The 21,872-nt window shown below is 35.7% G+C and overlaps 1 protein-coding gene across 19 annotated transcripts in view; it reads left to right on the top strand.

The window, feature by feature from the left end:
* The window catches only part of RBMS3 (RNA binding motif single stranded interacting protein 3), a 1,328,331-nt gene that overhangs the window by 1,208,471 nt on the left and 97,988 nt on the right, over positions 1 to 21,872 (top strand). For all 19 annotated transcript variants that reach the window (XM_038570636.1, XM_038570630.1, XM_038570628.1 and 16 more), the window contains 3 exons: positions 89 to 135; positions 12,145 to 12,241; positions 14,475 to 14,525. In XM_038570636.1, coding sequence (XP_038426564.1) covers positions 89 to 135; positions 12,145 to 12,241; positions 14,475 to 14,525 — 195 coding nt within the window. The remainder of the gene's footprint in view (positions 1 to 88; positions 136 to 12,144; positions 12,242 to 14,474; positions 14,526 to 21,872) is intronic.

The following is a 21,872-nucleotide window of genomic DNA, read 5'->3' as shown; positions in this document are numbered from 1 at the left end:
GTAAAGATAAAATGTGTGTACTGAATGTTATGGACACCAAGATAAAAGTGTTAAGATTTGTTTTCCCCTCTTTTTTCCTGGTATACAGGCTGGCATGGCTCTGACCTATGACCCCACAGCTGCCATACAAAATGGGTAAGTAGACCACAATTTCCCTATTTTAATTGCTAAGGTATCCTTGATCTCTGGAATCAGTACTGAAGAAAATGTTCAAAACTGTCTTACTTTGTTTTAAATCTTTAAACAAAAATTTTAAACCAACATTTACCACCATTGTACTGTTTTTCTTGTCATGCATGATTGACTTCATAGCATCTTCCATGTCCTCTATTCCCACGTGATCTCTACCCACATTATGTTTCCCTCGCTCATGCTCTCTTTCTCTCTCTCTCTCCCTTAGAAAGAGTAAGGAATGGGATGTGAAGAGGGAGCATAGATAGAGCTAGGTTGGAGGACGTATCTGTGTGTCTCTGGGATAAGATTGTTGCCCTGCTGATAACTCTAGATTTTAGCTTTCAATGATTTTAGCTTTCCCAGTTCATTTCAACATGAATACTGTTTTTGCTGTTTTCTTCTGTCTATCAGGGGAAGGCAATGGACAATCAAGTTAGTAAGTTGATGATTGTGTCTTCATTCTTCTATTTATTCATTTATTTATTTATTGGATAAAGGGGCAGAGGGAGAGAGGAAGAGAATTTTAAGCAGGCTCCACGCCCAGCATGGTGCTGGATGTAGGGCTCAATCTCAGCCCTGAGATCATAACCCACGCCGAAATCAAACGCTTAACCAACTGAACCACCCAAGAACCCATCACTCATCATTTTAATAACCATCTGGAAATGTATAGCCTCTTGCTTAGAAAAAGTCACATAGCTTAAGGTTCTTCCTTTGAAAAACAAGGCTTAAACTACATGACCTGATCTCTCAAAGATTCCGTGATTCTGTATACCTTTGATTGAAATTTTCTTCTAACTTTCCAATCCCTTCTCTTTGCTCTGATTGTCCTGTAGTTGACAATAATTATTCTTTGGTTGGTTGGTTATTTTATGTTCACAGCCTTCCATCTTGGATTTCACCATGGCTTTCAGTTTTCTGTCTTACAATCTTATTAAAGAATCAATCAGAATGAACGAAGACCTCATTTAAGATCAATGTAGAGGATAAAAAGATGCAAACTCTATTTTCTATTTGGTCAGCTGCCATTAATGAAAATCCATTGGATAGTGGAAATGCTTAAATATCTCCTATTCTTATAGTTATTCATTTAGGCAGTGATTTATTCATTCATTCAAAAAACACCCAATGAGTCTGCCAAACACCTTGGTATGCTCCACAGATTTAAAAAACAACATATGAGAAGGCCTTTGCCTTCAAGGAACTCATAGTCTACCCTTTCATAAAAGAATAAATGTGAGTGGTAGGCTAGGGAAGGAGTCTAGTCCTTTCTCACTTGTTAATTAAAACTTCTCTTCAGAAGTGAAATTAAGGATTTATCCAAGAAGTGGTGTTCTTATTTCCAGTAAGGCACTCTAAATTTGATGTGTAAAAAGAAGGAAAGAAATGGAGAAGAAAGTTCTCAAATATACAAATCATATTATATAGTTGGGGAAATACAATAATTAAAGTTAATTAATTATAACATTAATATTATAACAGAAAGGAATAACATGGATCGAACACACACTATTTACCAAGTACTTTATATTTATAATTTAAGGTGCATGGGAGCAGAGCCAAATACATGTAAAAATATGTGTGGTTACAATTAGAAATGTATATACATAAATGGAAAATAGAAATAATAATTGAATGAATACTTGTATGTTCACTAACCAGATTCAATAAGTCCTGATATTTTGCATACTCTGTATGTATGTATATGTATCCATCTGTAATATTAATCTGCATATCTATTATAAATTCCATCTTACCTAAGGCTCTATGTGAAGGATTAGAAATGCAGCAGTGACCTAGGCCTGGACTAGAGTGAGACCATGGGGCCGCCTTCTGCATTGCTTTAGGCAGTCGTCTTTCCAATGCATAATTTAAAATCTATCTTCTCTAAAGACATAATTTTCCAATTATTCTTCCTGATTTATCTTAAATCTAAAGAGAAAGTAAAAAGGGATTTCAGTTCTTAATCTGAGCTGCCAAAAGGGAGCTTGAGTTAATGCCATCCATGTTAGAAGCTGTGAGGACCCCTGATGCACAGTGAACATTTCTCCATTTTGTAAGCCTTCACCTCACATTTCAGGTCACTGTCCATATGCTGTATTGAGATCGACTACAGGTACATCTGTGCACCTTATATCAGCCTCTCTATGACATGTCTTTATCTGTACCTTATATTAACAATGTTACCCTGTATCCTTGAAACTATTTGAAAAGTCACAAAAATGGCTCACCCTTTTCACTGCCCACTTAAACTTTTACAACAATGAATAGTTCCATCATGAAACACATTTTCGTTAAGATGCGGAGGATACCCATCTTCTTGGTCTTATCAAGACATCATCTGATCCTCTTTCATTGATAAAGAACTGTATGCTATCAACTGTAGTCCTTCTCTTCAATACCTTCTTGTCCACTGAATCTTCCTTTCAGGCTATAGAAATGGTCAAGTCTCTTCCACCTGTAAAGAGGGTAGAAGCAGAACAATTTTCATGGCAATGACATCACTTCTAGTGACCACACTGTGTTAACCTTCTCTTTACTGCTAAATAACTTCAGTTGTCTGTACACACAGTTCTTCTCATATTCCTTTCTAATGAAGTCTATTAAATTATGAAGTCTGGTTTCAAACTTGACTGGGATTTCCTTTGCTGATGTTCCCGATGATCTCCAAATGTATCCATTAGAACGAATACCCTTTTAGTTCTTACACCATTTGACATCTTGCCTTGTTTAAGGCAAATAACAATTCTTGTTATTACCATTTATACTTTTTTTTTGGAAATTTTTTCTATCTTGGATCCCACAACTCCATTTCCCACTGATCCTGTATTCTTCCTACTTACTTGGTTTCTTCTGATTCCTCCTCTTTTGCCCAATTTACTAATATTTCTCAGGCTTTTGTCTTTTTTTCTGGTTGGTCTCATCCATTCCTCTCGCTTCTGGAACCTGAAGACTCCCAACCTGACACTTGAAGTTCATAAGTAGATGCAGGGCACTATCACCTATGTTTCTAACTGCTTCTTAGATATTGTTCTTAGATATCTTTGTTCATCCAAAACAGATCGTTAACTTCATCAATGCTTAATACAAACCAAACAAATTCAAATTAAAACCAAATATGAAATTTGCTTCTTTTTTTCCTAATAATTCACTCTAAAGCCATTTAGGCTATGAACTCCAGTTCTCTGGATTCTCTATTTTACAACATTCTTAATGATAAAATCGGTCAAGAATTATTCAATCTGTCTTTGAATAATATATCTTCACCCCAGCTCTTGCTCCTTGTCACTGGTTGAGTTTATTCAACACCTTTCCTACCTGTACTAATCTTTTACCTGCCTGTAATATAGCTCTCCTCCAAAACATTTTCACATTGTTTTTTGAGTTTTATATATATATATATATATATATATATATATATATATATAATCACAGTAATCAGAGTAATCATCTCCCTGTCTGATTTAAAGTATTAGGCAGACTTTACTAACTACAGAACAAAACTCAAACTTTCAAGAATGGCACAATAAAAAATAATAATAACACTCCATGACTTGGTTTCTGAAAATCATATGAATCTTCTGTGAACCTTCTCAGAACATCCCATGTTACTTTACACTTCTGTGTCTTAGTTGCTCATAGAATCCTCTCTGCCTGAAGAGAATGGTGATTTCCTTCCTTCCTTTCTTCCTCTCTCTTTCCTTTCTTCTGTCATTTTTAAAAAGATACTGCTCTCCTTTAAAGGACACAGTCAATTGATTTCAAGCAGAGCTAGTTACACCATCAGTCATAAGAGAAACAGTATAAGCAGTGGTTAAGAGTGCACACAGGTTGTTTGTGCTTTAGTTTGCTCTTCTGTGAAATGGAGATTATAGTAAGACTTTGTAAGGATTAATGGAACTCTGTATGGTACAGTGTAATTGTCAACATAAATATTGATGTTATTGCACTATATTTCAAAGTATCATGATACATTTGACAGTCTATTTACCATGTACTTATTGACACCATATTTATTTGCCTGCTGGACTATTAACTCACTGAAGTCAGGTTCCACACTTTATTCATCTTTATAGGCTATTTAACCCAGTATTGTAAGTGCTAAATCACAATGGGAAATGTAACCAATGAAATCTGCTTGGTTCCAACAAATTTCTATTAGAGAAACCATTCCTCTTCTTAGCATCAATTTATTCTGTCCCCATGTAACACTTTAATCTGATTCTCTTGAAGTATACAGCCTCCAGTTTCATGCAAAGTATCCAAACTCCCCATGAATTTTTCACATCTTGAGTTAATAATGGAGTTTTAGAAGGCTCAGACTGTCCATTGTGTTGTTGGTAACAAGAAGATGGAAATTTTATATGATGAAATGGAAAAAAAATAGGAAGATTGTAGTGAATTAATCTTACTCATACTTCTTCATATAGATGATTTTAAAAAATGTTTTGTTCATCTTTGGTTTTATTGCCTTATATGGTAACATTTTAATAATAGAGTATACTGGAATAATAATTTTTAAGCCTGTAAGATGTAAAGATAACCACAAATGTTTTCTAAACATACTGTCCCTTGAGTTAACATTAGCATGTGCATCCTGGAGGTGTGGGAGCTGATTTAGAAAGCTTACTCAGTACATTAAGGGATCTAACATGAATGTTCAGAAGAGAATATGCTACTCACTATTCACATGGCTGTATTTGAACCAGCAGGCAACCTAACTCAGACAGCAATAACTTAACAGAGTGAGAAATGTTTATTAGGAAAGAAACTGGTCTCATTTTACATAGACCAATAAGTATCCAAAGATACAGCTGTAACTCACTCAAACTAATCCAGATAAGATTCCTAAACATTGCTTAATGCTAACTCAGTTCAATTTAACATTTTGTTCTCTTTTGAATATCTATTGCATTGTTTAAAATCATTTTGGTGATACAAATTTGAAACGGAATAAGTTTATACTATATCAGAGACAATGAATATGTACACAATTCTAGTACAAGATACAGTCCAAATAATATTGTGGTAGAAGCACAAAATACTATGAGATCTATGTACTATGTTAACTTTTATTTGTATAAAATCTTTCTGAAAGAATACAAAAGAAATGATGATAGCAGTTCTCTGGCAGGGGGGCAGGCAAAGAAGTACTGCAAAGTAAGTGAGAGAGGGGAGACTTATTTTTCACTGTTTATATTTTTACATTCTTTTCAAAAAGAAAAGTAAGTCATAGGACCACAAAGAAGAGGCATTTGTGTTCTAATGAGGGATTAGGAAGGCTTATTGATGGAGCACTGACATGAAAATTTCCTCCTAACGATGCGCCACTTCAGAATTAAAGAACATATTTTATGATCCTGTGGTTTCCCATAAGTGTACCAAGCCCCAAGGTTTTCTGAGTATGTGGCTAGGTTGTAAGTAGTAGCTTAAATTGTGTTAAGAGTTAAATATTTTCTGAATTCCATAACCTCTGCATTAATACAGCAACACAGAATTGAAATAAATACTCCCAAATTAGCTCAACTTTAGCTAATGAAGAACAAACATTTATAAGTACCAACCATGGTGAATCTATCCTGTTTGAACTTAGATGGTAGAAAAATGTCAGTTCTGTCGTCTGCTTGAATCTATCCAAATTATTGCTTAAAAAAATTAGTTCAATGTCACATCTATCTAAGGCTTTGAAGTTTATAGTGAAGAAGTGTCTGTATTACAATGGAAAAATGAAACCTTAGTACTTTTTACTCTAGGCTAACTTACAAGAATAAAAATGTCTATTCTTCTTTCAGAACTGTCTGGCATAAGTCTACAATTTGTTATTACTACTGCCCTATTGCTTTTTTAGCAGTCCAATATGAAATTCCATCACTTTCAAATATGAGTGTGGGAGGTGGGAAATAATCATTCCCCATATTCAAAATCTCATCTTTCCAGTGCCCTTTTCAGTGAGAGCTGCTGTAAAAGTCCCGGATTGTTTTATTTGAATAAAATGTATTCTTGGGAGAAACATGGAAAAAAAATGTTTTCTATAGCATTGGTTTGCCAGCTGTTGTATATAGGCATTTGATATTAAGTGATACAGAAATCTTATCTTATTACACTAGGAAAGGAATCTAATGTGAAGGATCTGGTGGTATTACAATGAAAATGACCAATAACTTATTAATCTTGTGCTATAGTGTTACCCTAAGGATACCGTTTGTGCTTCTGACTCTAACCTTATTGCCTGTGGACATGAAAGACGAGCCAGTGCTGTTTATTTCAGTGTGCAAATAGGATTTTGTGTGGTTTTCTTCGGTAAAAAACATTCTACCCTAGGGTTATTGATATGTTCACGTTATTTTTATTGTCAGTGAAATAAGATTTCACCATGTTACTACTGACTGCCAAATCCCCTGAAGATGACTTTCCTGCAGGCAAAATCATGTCCTCTCAGTGATCTAGAGTTGCATATTCTGAACGTCTGGAGCCCACTTGCTTTAAATGCCAGAGAACCAAATAACTCTGCATTACTTAAAAATGTTAAGTTTTTTTCAAAGGCCAGCTTTGAATTCTATAGATAGATTATGCTTAGTTAATTCTCTTAGCCACTGTAGCATTTGGTATTTTGTTCAAATGAAATATCTCCAGAAGCAACTAGTTCATATTCCTAGTTCTCATCCTCAACACTACAACATTTTGGACCAGATCATTGTTAGTGTGAGAGCTGCCCTGTGCATTGAAGGATGTTTAGCCAAATCCCAGACCTCTATCCACTAGATACTGGTAGCAGCCCACCCACACAGTTGTGACAACCAAAAATATCTCCAGTTCCTACCATCAAATATTCCCTGAGGACCAAAATCACTTCATCACTTCTAGTTTAGGAGCACTGGTCAAGAATAAAAGGAATACTTTTACACACATAATGCCATGTGAATAATTTTGGCAAAAAAACTATATATATATATAAAACAGTATATATATAATTAACAGTATATATATATTATATATATATATATATATATAATATATATATAAACAGTAAGCTATTCCCAGGAAAATGGTTTAAGAATTCATGCCCAGTTTTCTGTAATAGCATTTTCAAGGCATAATGCATATATTATGAGATATAAAAAGATAAAGTCACATATTTAGAATTACCATAGCTTTATTATTATGGCTGAAATGTTCTGTCAATTTTCTCTTCCTGTTTCCTGATAATACCTATGCCTAAAGCATCTATTTGGATGTTTTGTTGTTTTGTTTTGTTTAACATCATGGCCATGTGAAAGTGTTTTTATACCCTACATGGCAGGGACTGAGAAGAAGGGAAGAGAATGGGAAAGCCATCCTACAGTTCTCTCTCATAGAGCCTGGCCCAGTGCATTTTCTTTAGATATGGTACCTCCTAAGTCTCAGCTACAATAGCAGCATTTCTTGTCATGGTTTAAGCAAGGGTTTCCTGTACATTCATCCAGTTTATGTTTAGACTTAGCTTATTTCAGAATACCAGAATTAGGAGTTTAAGATAGTGTGCTAATTTTCTTCTTTCCAGTACATTTCCCATTCTAAATAACTCTCTGACTTGAGTGGCAGTATTGGAACTTGCTGGCAAGGATGAAATATTCTTGTGTGTTGGATAGGATTAGAGCAAATAGAAAAAAACACATTAAAATTTTCCCCAAGGTTCCCTTTGTAGGTATCAGGTTTAGTTGGTTGCTTTCTTTACATGTCTTCTCCCTGTTTTCCCCATAAAACTCCCTCTAAACCCTGCCTGTCAATCCAATCCTGTTGCCTTCACTTTTAATACTTCAGTTGGTATATTTTACAAAGTAAACCAGCCATGCTCAGGTAAGATGCATGATTCACTCCATTGATGGGAGAGTCTGAAACTGGGTTTCTAACAGAAGTTAAACCACCTCATGGTGAAGGAGAAAGACTGTGGAGTGATCATGGAGTAGCTGTGGGTGGAATGGGGTCATTGTGAGCCCCAAATATGTCTTTTTATTCACTTATTCATGAATAAGCTCTGTCGGGAGTAAGACCTAAAGGGGATTTTTAAATGCAAACCATGATATTTGTAGTAAAGGACTCTTTCCCCTAGTTGCTAGTACTATCACATTTTTGAAAGCAAGTATTGATTAAGCTTCTGCTAAGCATTTACTAATATGTGTTGTTGGCCTCTCTTTGGGTTCTTACTCATCAGCTTTCTACTGGTTCAGAACCCATCTTCTATGCTCTCACCATCTTGGCATTGGCCACCCTATACTGAAATCACTACTTATTTCCCTAAGCTCCTTTGTTTTCATTCATTCATTCATTCATTTGTATATTCATTCAACCTATGGTCCTTAAGTATCTATTACATCCCAGCTCTATTCTAGGCAACAAAGCCCGTGTGTCCTCAACACTATCAAAGCTGACATCCAGAGAAATAGTCAATAATTACCTTGTATTAGCTCCAATGCCATGACAAAACACCTTTGTTTAGGTGGCTTTAAACAACAAAATTAATTTTCTTATAGTTCTGTAGGCTAGAAGTTTATGATCAAGGTCTGACTGATTTGATTTCTGGTGAGGGCTCTCTTCCTGGCTGGTGGATGACTGCCTTCTCACTATGTCCTCACCCAGCTTGTTCTCCATGAGTGCTTGTGGAGGGAGAGAGCAAGTTCTCTAGTATCCCATCTTATAAGAAGATCAATCCTATCGTGATAGGGGCCCACCCTGTTGACCTCATTTAATCCTAATTTCTTCCAGAGAGGTACCATTTCTAAATACAGACACATTGAAAGTTAGGATTTCTACATATGCATTTTGGTGTGTGTGTGTGTGTTTTTAAGATTTTATTCATTCATTCATGAAAGACACAGAGAGAGAGGCAGAGACATAGGCAGAGGCAAAAGCAGGCTCCTTGCAGGGAGCCCGATGCAGGACTTGATCTCAGGACCCCGGGATCACACATTGAGCCAAAGGCAGATGCTCAACCACTGAGCCACCCAGGTGTCCCAACATATGCATTTTGGAGAGACATGAACATTCAGTCTATGACATACTTAAAGAAAATTTTAAAAATCATTATTTTAGATGGTGATAACAGTGATGAAAAAATCACAGGAGAAGAATAGAGAGAAAATGGGGTGGAGATGATGGTTGCTACTTTAAGCTACAGACCTCTCTGAGGAAAAGAAAGGTGAGTGAGGCCAAATGGAGAAAGAAGTAGCCTTAGGGAGATTTGTGGAAATAAGCATTGTAGGTAGAGAGAATTGTAAGTTTAGTGGCTCAGGACAGAAGTGAGAATGACAGAATTATGCAACAGCAGAAGGTCAGTGTGCCTGGAACCTAGCTGGCTGGTTTAGAGGGGTAGGAGAAAAATACTAGAGAGGTAGGCAGTAGCCTCTTTGTGCTAGCCAATGTAAGAAATGCAGATTTTGTTTTCATGGCAATGAAAAGCCTTTGGAAGATTTTAGGCTGATTAATGTACAGGTAAGATATGATTTAAGTGGCTCAACAGAGACACTCTAAGGAATGTTTTAAAGGCTTAGCCATCTTTGGTACACATAGTAAATGATCAACATTTTTTTTTTAATGAACAGGTGGATGTTTGGCTACACAGTAATTGATTTTGCTTAGAAGTCAGGATTATTAGATATAACCTACATAGAATATATATTCACTCTTATAGTGTACAATTCTGTGAGTTCTGACCAGCATACAGTCATAGAATCACCAGACAAGCAAGACAGAACTGTTATATCACTTCTAAAGATTCTTTCATGCATCTTTGTAGTCAGCTCTATCCTCCAAGCTCAACCTTTGACCTCCACTGATCTATTTCTTTATAGTATTGCATTTTTCATGTTGTGATGTAAGTGGAATTATAAAATATAGGGTTTTTTGAGTCTGACTTCTTTCATTTAGGATAATTCACCTAAAATTAGTCGTGTTGAAAATATCGATGGTTCTTTCCTTATTGCTTAGTAGTGTTCTACTGCATGGACATACCACAGTTTGTTTAGCAGTTCAGTGGAAGGATATTTGGTTTGTTTCCCATTTTTGTCAAGTGCAATCAATAAAGCTGCTATATAAACATTTGCTTTAAGGTTTTTGTGAAAACATGAGGTTTCTTTTGTCTTGAGTTAGTATCTACTACGGGGATTGTTGAGTTGTAAGGTATTTGTGTGTTTAACTTCATAAGAAATGGACAAGTTTTCCAAAATGATTGCACCTTTCTGCATTTCCACCAGCAACAAATGAGAATCTCACTTTGTCTGAACCCTTGCCAGTGCTAGGATTGTCTTTTTTTTTTTTTTTTATCTTTTTCTTTTTTTGGCCATTCTAATAAGTATGCAGACAATGTCATTTTTTTTTAAACTGCAGAACTATAAACTTAGAGGTCTGGTAGATATGGACAGTAAGGATGTAATGTTTGACAGAGTAACTTTTTTAGCTGCAAATTTTAACCAAGTGTGGCCTTATAATCCTTGTTGAGAACTATTAGATAAAGTAAATTTAAGACTATAGTCCTCCAATCCTTGCTTGAAGACTTTTACAGACTTTAAGATTAAAGAATTTCCTCTTTGAATCCTGGAAACCTTGAAATCCAGCACTCCTACATTCAGTGAGAGTCTTGTAAAATACTTCTTTAGAATGGTAACCCATGAGAGTCTCTATTCAAACTATTAGTGACCTCTGAGGGGTGACGATGTCCCTGACTGCAAAACACCAACCTCAGTGATGCTATTAAAAAAAAAAGAATCAGGGATCCCTGGGTGGCGCAGCGGTTTGGCGCCTGCCTTTGGCCCAGGGCGCGATCCTGGAGATCCGGGATCGAATCCCACATCAGGCTCCCAGTGCATGGAGCCTGCTTCTCTCTCTGCCTCTCTCTCTCTCGCTCTCTCTCTGTGACTATCATAAATGAATAAAAAATTAAAAAAAAAAAAAGAATCAAAAGTAGTAGTTGATTTTTGCTAAGAGGACAGCAAAGTGAAATAATGATTTTGTTACCTTTGATACCCATTTTCCCAATCTATCCTCACATCAGTGAAATAATCCATCAAAGGAAACTTGGCTTTTTTCCATTCTGTGGCTGGCCATTCTTACCAGTAAGACAGGAAGAAATAAACATGATTTGAAAATCTGCTGACAAATTTGAGCGTAAAGTAACTTATGAATTCGATAAGGTATAGTGTGACCAGAGATGGCTTTGTCACTGATTTAAGTACCTTGAAGCTGCCCTTTGAAAGTTCTGTAGAAAGATCTCATTTGTTAATCCCTGATCTCGCCCAGTATCATTTTATAATTGCTCAACGAAAGGCCCTGAAAGACTCAAAACCTCAGTGTTTTTTATAAAGTCTACACCAGGAGTATATCACAGAGGTCCAGAATCTTCTTGATTGAATCCAGAATATATGCCTATCGCCAGATAGACACAGATCACAAATTGTCTACTTTTTTCTTTTTCAGGGAGGAAAATATTTAGCTTAGTTTCTGCATAAGTTCATGGACTTTTCTGCCTAGCACAAATTATATAGAACTCTCTAGGAGCTGACCCTATTTCTTGAATAAAGAGATAAATGCAATTTGTGTACACATAACATAGGCCATCTTTGTAAAACTTGGTGCTATCATTTTGCTTTTCTCTCAAAGAGCTTTAGCATTACCTTAAAAAGAAAAGAAAAACAAACTAAAAGCAATGCCCATGACTTTTCTCCCCCTGTTGGTTAAACATACTATTACACTCACCTGGCTTAAGAGATTTTGTACAGCCAATTTTATAAGATGACTTAAAGTTGTCATTTTGTTCAGAACGATTTATTTCCTTTAGTGGCATCAAATGCTATAAATTTCCTGGATGCTCCTGTTCACAGTTGGTGGAAAAACACAAGGGTGGAACTTTGCCTTTCCCAGAGGTGCTTGGTAGCATTTGATTAGCAGCCAGGCATGCAGCAGCTTCATGAATCTTCTTTTTTTGTTTTCTGTTTGCAGATTTTATTCTTCACCGTACAGTATTGCAACCAACCGCATGATTCCACAGACATCTATCACGCCATTCATTGCTGCTTCCCCTGTCTCCACATACCAGGTATGTCCGATTTACCTGCACCCGAGGAGAAGTCTTTCTTGCCATTAATAGACTATGTCAAGGCAAAAGGGACACAGTAGATTTTTTTTACCTGTCCTAAACAATTTAGTCACATCTTAATGTAATAATACTCCAGTTTTAGCCTACACTTTGAAGGGCTTGTTTGCATCTATTTTACTGAATAATAAAGCCCACCATCTCTTCATTCTTCCTGCTGAAATTTTTATGATTATGCTCCTTTCTAGCCAACATTAGTGCAGCCTTCTTGCCGCTGAGAACTTAGTTTGTTGGTTGTCGGTTATTTGGGTGGCCATGTTCCCTATTGTGTCTTCTTTACAAGCACACGTCTGGCATTCCCCTCACTCACTCCAGGATATTTTATTGTTGTCATCTCATTTTGTCACAGTTGTCCTGTGTGTCCATGTGAAGCTACATGGATAGATGTTAAATCATTTTCCCCAAGAAATAGGGAGGATTCTCAAAATGGTAAAACGTTATTCCTACTTCCTGCTCTTACTTCATTCTCCACCCCAAAGAGGTCAAAAGAGACCTCATGGGTTCCACATGTTGAAAAACAAAAAAGCCAAGACTCCATGTGTGTCCTAAAGCAGATGTTGTAGCCAGTTAATTCTAAGTACACAGTGGATTAACATAGTCTTACTTCTCCCTCAAAAAATACTCCTTGTCTTATTCCTTTGAGTTATCCAATGTGCTATTACTCCCTGCTTCTCTTTACCTCATATTGTTCTTCAGACAATTCTTCTAATTCTAATTAGACAGTGCCTATAGATGCTACATATAGAGGGTCTAGTGTCACCTTTCAAAACTTTGGAGAGACAAAGCGAGAGAGAGTGTACGTGCGTGCATGCATGTGTTTCTCTGTATTTTGCAGATGGTGGGGGTGGATGTTTTATGATGGGTAAAACTGTAACGTCGATGACTGCTACTAATTCAGTGAAGTTTCACCTTATTCAACCATTACATACTTCATTTCAGGATGTCTCAGCTGTCAGAGCATCAAACTTGAGACTATATACATTTTTCCTTAACTGATTTCCCCTGAAGCAGATCATTTTCATTCTTTTTCTGCACTTAAGATTCTTGATACATGTTGGTGGGTGAACAGAATAGACTTTCATGTGAATTGCATTTGAGGGTCTCAGATTGGCTGATTTCTTAATTGCCATTCCTTGGGACCCATGAGGCTATGTGCAGGTGCTGTTCAGTTTTTGTGCTTCCTGCAGGCCTGCCTGGTTGTAGTGTGTGTTTTTGGGGTATTTTTTTTTGTTTTTACTTATTTTTTAAAAATCTTGGCCTATGTTTCAGCCAAGACCACCCAATGAGCCCCAGTGTAGAGCACTTTGGTGACATGAAAAAAAATATCCACAGAAAACTGATTTCACTTGGGAGGGCTCATAAGTAGAACTTAACTCTAGCTCCTTTTTCTTAAAAAAGGAATCAGAACAATTCCTCTGTTGTTGATTCTCGCCTTTCACCACTTTTTTTTTTTTTTTTTAATCTAAAGTGCTTTGGCAATTTTGTTAGTGTGAGTGTATTGAAAGCAAAGTTTTCAGGGTTCTCAATGTGACAATCAGCCCTTACAAGCTGACTTTCTCATTTGGCTGACAAGGCACATTTCAGAACAGTTGGTTGGCTCAAATTCTCATTTTTATTTGCCATACCAATTACCATGAAAGAAAAAAAACACAAATTTACTTAACTTGGGTTTAACCCAAATCTTTCCCCCCAAATTTCTGATTGATCTCTTTAGTTCTTCCCCCAAATTTTACCACTTGGACTTATTTCCAAGATGGGATCACTTGAGAATTTGAATTAGAACCAAAGACAGAAAAAGAGGAAGTCTTAGCTGTCAACTCTCTATTATTTGCTTCTATCCCTGGGAGTTGACCTCGAAGTAGGGGTCCCTGAGGCTTTTTTCCTAAGACTCTAGCCTTCAACACCAACCTCAAAATATGTTCCAAGGCCCAGCCTGGTCAATGTAGGCACTATAGCCAGTACTGGTGAAGTAGGAATTCGCTTTACATTTTACTATGTTTCAGGGACCAAATTAATCAGGTCCAAGAATTTCCTTTCTATTCCTAGTTCTGAGTATTAATTAGCTGTAAAGTCAGATGGACTCCACTTTCTTTTGACCTAGTGTGACTCCACTGAACACAAGAACCAAGTTCTCTCTGTGATTGCTTTGTGCTAATAAATGCTGTTTGATGCATAGGTCCAGAGTACTTCATGGATGCCTCATCCGCCATACGTTATGCAACCAACAGTAAGTGTTCTCAGTCACCTGAGGCTAAATATTTCTATTATCCAAGTGCAAGCTTTTGTAATGCATAGAAAGGAAGCTTTTGGGGTGAAGCTTTTGTTATTTTCCATACCTCTTTCAGGCAGCCATATTTTTCAGGTGAAAAGCTGTTCCTGAAATTCTACAAAAGCATGTACAACAGATAGATGGCAGAGTTAGAGAGAGAGAGAGGTGAAAGAAAGAGAAAGAGTGAGATGAGAGAGAGAGAGGGATGAGACAAAGAGAGAACAAACTTTATTGGAGGAAATAGCAGTCAACCTTCTAAGCTGATGTCTACCACTTGTCATGAATGGGGAATTTCTACTTCATGCAGGAATTCTGAACTCTGGACGATTAAATCCATTTATAGGGGAAAAGTCTTTCTGTTTTACTTCTCTTGTTATTCTCTGTTCTCTTTGGATGCAGTTTGATGTGCTTTGGGGGCAATTTTTAGTATCATGGCCTACCTTTGACTCAAAGCAAGATATTTAAAACATGAAGATAGTTGTGTACTAATAGATGAAGATATAGACAGAAAGCAAGGTTGCTAAATACTTTTTTTGATGTTAACGAACTAGAGCCATTCTCTTCTTCTTTAGTGGAAAAATCTCTTATAAAAATATTCAAACTCTATTTTCCACTTGCTATATTTCCCATTTTGTGGCACAATATTATATCAGTCCCAGGGAAAATATTACATATTTCATTAGAATCTAGGCTGAAGGCTAATGATTCCATTTGTCTTTGTCCAGGTCTTCCAGGTTTTCTAGCTCTGTAGAAGTTAAGAGAGAGTAATTTCTATAGCAATATATTCATGAGAATGAGAAATAGGGGTAGGGCACTAGACAGAAAATCATGTGACAAGGGCTGTGGTATACTCTCCTCGGCATGCTCACATCTGTGCCTTTGTTTCCTTTTCTGTCACTTTATTAACGAGACTATTGGAAAGATCAAATGATACCATATGTAAAAATAGTTTTTAAAGTATGACATGCTATGCATTATTATTGACATTACTCTCCTAGTAGAATGTATTAGTTGCACAAAGAAAAAAACAATGCTACATTTTAACACATTTTAAAGCTAAATATCAATAAGGTAGCACGCATTAAAGACCAGGGAACTAAATTCAGAGGCATCCGTTTCTTGGAGTCAAAGGATCATAGCACCTGGTTTTCATTTTTGAGCTTTGTCTGTTTTTTAAAGAAAATAAGGAACATTACACATTGCTCTTAATGTTTTGATAGTTCGTTTTTTATTTAAAGAATAAAATGTATATAACCTAGTACAGCAGAACTTTAGCCCATATTTTGCAAATTCCTCTATTTACTCTTATTTATACACCTTGGGGGCTTCCTGAGTTCATCTGGTCTATGTTCTGTAAATCATACCAACATACAATGAATTCAGGCTACCCTTTCCAATTCAGGTCATGAGATAAAATACAATATACAATGCCAAACCAACATATAGCACAGAGTGAGCCAATACAGGGAAAGAGAAGTTTGGTTGAGTTATAAAGTGGAGAATCTCTAAAAGGAAACAGCTACCTTATAAAAATAATATGTTCATCTACAGGGCACTAATGCTAGTTCAGTCCTCACACTGAGGTGAAGCATCATCTCACTTTGGCCAAAGGGAATCCACATCCAGCAAAACCCAAATATTTTCCCAGATATCAAAATATGTAATATTCTACTAGTACTTCTAGAACTGTGAGCAGAAGGGAAGATGTTTGTATATGTCTTTATTTCAACTGTCACTCAGGAGAGTAGCAAAATTTTTCTTCCTCTCCCCCTCCATCCTAGCATGGCTTCAGCCCCATTTTTTTTTTTTTTTGGTATATTATTTCTCATACATCTTCCTCCAGTGATAGCTGTGTGTGTGTGTGTGTGTGTGTGTGTGTGTGTGTGTGTGTGAATTTATCCCCTTGGATATTCCTTGCTATGTCTTCTACTCACTGATATCTTATCACTTCCCATGACTAGACAGTGCATCATGTTTGAGTTTAGGTTACTTGGTTTAAAATACAATATTTGTGGCTGGGACGGATTCCTGGAAAAAGGAGTGCCTAGGCCACCCACCACTTTGTTGTTTTTAACATGGAATAATTGGTTAAACAGTGTCATGGAAACAGAGTTTGTGCCATCAATCTTTTCCCTTTAACAGTTTTGCTAGTTGCCTATATTGTATAAATAACCTTACCCATTTCATCATCAAAATGGGGTTAAATATAACTGTATGACACTAAAATACAAAAATACGTAAGTAATCTAAGGCAGATACACCAAATACCTGAATCTAAAGAGATAGGATAAATGAACAACATGATGATTAATAGGGTGAGTTGTTGGTCTCTTTGAGATAGGAAACCTTTCTCTGTTATGGAACTCTGGGCAATTAAACTTTCTGAGTCACAGTTTCCTCATCTGTAATATAGACGTACTAATGCTTAAATAATTATGCACTTTAGTTCATGAAAGGAAATAAAGTGTAAAACTCCTAAATTTTCCTGGCAGATAGCAAACACTTGGAAAATTACTATTATTATTATAGTTATATAAGGACATTGAATGTTATACTTGAGATTAGCCCAATTACATAAAATGGGAGTTGGTATGGAAGAAAGTTAAGAATAAGCAATAATCACCTATTTCTACCATGTTCATACTACTTATTTAACTTACTTTGCTAATGAGTTTTTGGAGATAGCTTCTATGGCTATAAATCAGACAAATTTCTAGATTGGTGCTTTTTTCATTTACTTATTAAACTATTCAATACCAAAGTTAGGAAAAAAAAGGCCTATCAGGTACCTTCTTGTTGTCAGTAACTGGAACCTACTTTACAAATAAATTCAAGTTATCACTATCTACATATCTCAAATATGTTTCTGATTTTCTTACAACTGTTCTCTCTCATGTTTTCTCTCCCACCATTTTGAGAAAATCTTGTGTATAAGCTCTAAGTGTAAGCATGTTTCTCTCCCATCACTGTGAATGCACACTGACTCCTACACTGGATCCAGAAGCCCTTCAGGTTCTCTTTCAGGCTTAACTCAAAGGACTCCAAGATTCTATCTTTTTTAAAAAAATATTTTATGTATTTATTCATGAGAGACACACACAGAGAAAGAGAGAAAGGCAGAGACACATGCAGGTGGAGAAGCAGACTCCCTGCAGGGAGCCTGATATGGGACTCCAGCCCAGGACCACAGGATCATGACCTGAGCAAAAGGCAGATGCTCAGCCACTGAGCCACCCAGGTGCTCCAGGATTTCAACCAGGCTTGTATCCAAAGAAGCTTTAGGAAAGTCTTAAAGTAGAACATTGTGTCTCTGGTCTTTACCTAGATGAATGGTTAAAATGGGGGGCAGGGGAAGATACAGGTAATTATAAGCAAGAGATAAATGAAATGACACAAGAAAGAAAAGGAGTAGGCAAAGGACAAGAGAACAGAAAAGAGTAAGCATAAAGTTAAAATGTGCCATTTAAGTTTGTTTCTTTAGAGATTTAATTTTCTAAGGTGTGTGTATATTATTATTATTATTTGTAGATTTAGAAAAAGATTCTGAGAGAGAGGCCTTTCACTTTTTTTTTTTTCTTGAAAGAGGGAGAGAGGATAGGGAGGGGCTGAGAGAGAGGGAGAGGGAGAAAGAATCTTAAGCAGGCTCCATGCCCAGCAGCCCCCCCCCCCTCCCCGCCCAGCACTCCATTTCACCACCCTGAGATCATGACCTGAGCAGAAATCAAGAGTCCCATGCTTAACTGACTGAGCTACCCAGGCTCCCTGAGGTCTTTCACTCTTAATGAAGACAGGATAAAAATCTCCTGGACTGTGTTATAACTATCATCCTGGTATTTGTGCAAGAAATAGTTCTCTGTCAGTTAGTGGGCTCTGGGACCTTATCAAGTCTCCTGGTAAATTGTCAGACCCCACCAAGGACAGCAAAATCATTTCTATTCACAATTTGCTGTTGTTCTCCTGAACAGATACTGAGGAAAGAGCATTGCTAGATGAGATTAAGAACTCACGTTTTGCTGTGAGAAAGTAAAAAATGCTGACTTTGTCATGCAATCGGTTATTTGTTGCAGCTTCTCAGTGCAGACTTCTATACTATACTTTGAAATTCCCCATCACAATGACAGAATTTTAATAGATGATGGATTGCACCAAATATCTACTCTGCATAGCATCCCGTTACATTGAAATCTTATATGAATGCGCAATTGAAATTCCTGTGTTGCGATACATTGGATATTTTGTTAAATCTGTGCTGACAAGGCAAAAAGATGATAGTTCCCAAGAAGAAGCATAGTCCTATTCCCTTAAATTGTATTTAGGCTCATTTGAATCATAAATCTTCTGTTCTTCATATGGTTAGCATTATTTTATCTCAAGGAGAAAGGTCAGCTTTCATTTTTACTTAATTACAAATCGGTTATCTAATTACAGTATTCTAAGAAATGCAAGATGCCCTATTGAATCATTGGATGATTTGTTGCCATGCATAGCTAAATTATGACTTTTATGATTAATAAACCTTAAATTTATAGTTAAAGAGTAAATATAAACTCCTCCTCTACAAGGCTGTTCAAGAAAGCTCCAGAACATTTGATTAGGTCATTCCTTATCATCAAACACACAAGGCCTAAGGCTTAATTTTAGAGGTTGTAGCCTACAAATTTATAGGTGTGTTTTCTGTAAAAGCATATCACCTAATGTGGAAAGAATATTAATATCATTTGAATTCTGTTCAGAAAGCAAGGTTTTCAGATATTACCCTTTTACTCCAATAGTTTTGCTGAGCAACAATCCTAAATCTCAGTTTCATTAGCAAAGTAACGATGTCAAGATGCTTTTGCTATCAAAGGGGTTAACTTGGTAAATATATATCTGCAGGCCAAATCTTTTTTTTTTTAACTACATAGCAAAAATAGAACAACAGTGACTCTAACCCGTATATACTATTTCTACTGGAAGAGAATTCAAATGAGTGGAGCATCTTCTTTAGAGCACCACCTCCTTTTAAATATACTGCTGGAATAAAGTGAATACCAACAAAAACCATTTCCACAGAAAGTCTCTTTGACATTAACTACTGTTAAAAAAAAAAAAAAGTAGTGCTGGCTTTCCATTGTTAAATGTAAATTCAAAATTACAGGAAGTTTAAAGAAATAATCTTTAAAAACCTGTTAAACAATAAATTCAAAACTAATAATTCGTAAGCACATAGAGCATAAAAGACTTTCCACTTACCAATTCTACTCTCCAGAAATAAATCTAGTAAATAAATTTTATGTTACTATCCAATTTTTTATGCATACAAAAGTCTGTGTACTTGTGTGTAAAAGTGTATGTATTTTTAATATCTATACAGGATCACTCTAAAAATACTGTGTTGTAACTTCCTTTATTTTTTCCCAATAATAGAATGTCCTGGATGTTACTGCATGAGTCACATATAGAACCACGTCAATTTTTTTAACACTTCATAATATGCCATTATATAAATGCCCCAAAAAGTATTTAACCAATTTCCTATTCACAGTTCTTTAAGTTGCTTCAAGTACTTGCTCATAAACTCAAGACTGTAATATTGAGCACTTGTGAGAAAATATGTGTAGGATAAATTGCTGATACAAAAAGTATGTGTTTAAGTATTTTAAGGTATGATTATACATTATTGTCAAATTGCACTTCAAGTAAGAGTGTTTATTTCTCCATGGCCTCAATTAACACTGGGCATTCTCAAGTTTCAAATATTTTGTTAATGTGATGAATAGTGAATACTACTTTACTCATGTTTCACTATTATTTCTCAGTCCTAGAGGAGTTGAGTTGCTTTTCATGTTCATTAACAATTTTTTTTTTCCTTCGGAGCTCCAAATTCATGTGCTTTGCTCATTTATCTTTTGGGGTAATCATCTCCTATTTTAAAAATATGTTATTGCAGTTAGTTAACATTGTCATAGGTAATTTAGATAATTTCTGTTTACTTTTAATGTTTTGACGTTCATCATGCAGAACTTTAGTATTTAGTGTTTAATGTTTATCAGTTTTTCCCTTTAGGACAAGGGTCACCAATTTTTATTTTCTGTAAAGATCCAAACAATGAATGTGGTCAGTTTTGTGAGCTGTGTGATCTCTTTCACACCTAGGCAGTGCTGTGGCTGTAGAGTGAAGGCAGCCACAGACAATACAGAAATGAAATGGCATGGCTGAGTTTCAAGAAACTTTGTTTACAGAAATAGGTGAGGGCCATATTTGGTTCATAGGCTAGGTTTTGCCAGCCCATGCTTTAGAGCATCTGGACTGCCATATGAAATATCTTATTAAATATAAGATTTAAAACACCATAGGTTAAAAATAAATAATAAAACACTCTATGTCTTTGTTTAATGTTTTTGTTGTTACTTTTGTTTTTTTGAGTTTAATAACTTTTTTTAATCGAGATATAATTGACATAAAACAATTTAATCACCCTATGTTTTATTGTAGTAAATTTTATTCCTAAGTTTTTTACTTTTGGAGTTTGTTTTGCAGTATGGTATGAGATTATGGTCCAACTTTTTTTCCCCAAATGGATAACCAATATCATAACAACTTTTGTCATGTAAATCACCTACATTTCCTCCATTGATATACAATTTTATTCCAATTTTTATCATACAATAACTCTCTTTATATCTTTGGTATATTTCTGGACTCAATTCTGTTCTGTTGATATACTTTTTGACCATTACTCTAGTATTTTAATTAACACTTTATAATACCATATATACCTGACAGGACTCAATCCCTGACATTATTTTTTTGTTGTTGTTTCTCAAGAATTTTTTGAATTTATATATTAATTATGGGAAATATAAAAATATACGTACAATGAATTTTTCTAAGAAAAAAAATAAGTCTTTCCTTTTACTCAAGATTTTTTACTTTTCCCCCTAGCTTTATTGAGGTATAACTGACAAATAAAATTGTAAGATACTTAAAGTAAGTGTGTTTTGATTTGATACATATATATATTATGGTAGGACTCCCACCATCTAGGTAATTAACACATCCATTATCTTACATATTTATCTTTCGTGTGTGTGTGTGTGTGTGTGTGTGTGTGTGTTAGAGAGCATTTTAGTTCATTCTCTCAGCAAATTTTAATTATATAATATAGCCTTATGAACTACAGTCATCATGTATTACTTAGATCCTCAGACTATTTATCTTATAGCTGAAAGTTGGTACTCTCTTACACACCTCTCCTTATTTTCCCCAATCTCCCCAAACCCTGGCAAACACTTTTCTTTTCTATATCTCTATGAGTTTGGGTTG

This window comes from Canis lupus, chromosome 23, assembly GCF_011100685.1.
Source record: "Canis lupus familiaris isolate Mischka breed German Shepherd chromosome 23, alternate assembly UU_Cfam_GSD_1.0, whole genome shotgun sequence".
In the NCBI taxonomy this organism is placed as follows: Eukaryota; Metazoa; Chordata; class Mammalia; order Carnivora; family Canidae; genus Canis; species Canis lupus.
Note: the sequence above shows the minus strand (reverse complement) of the source record. Positions and strands in the feature narration are given on the sequence as shown.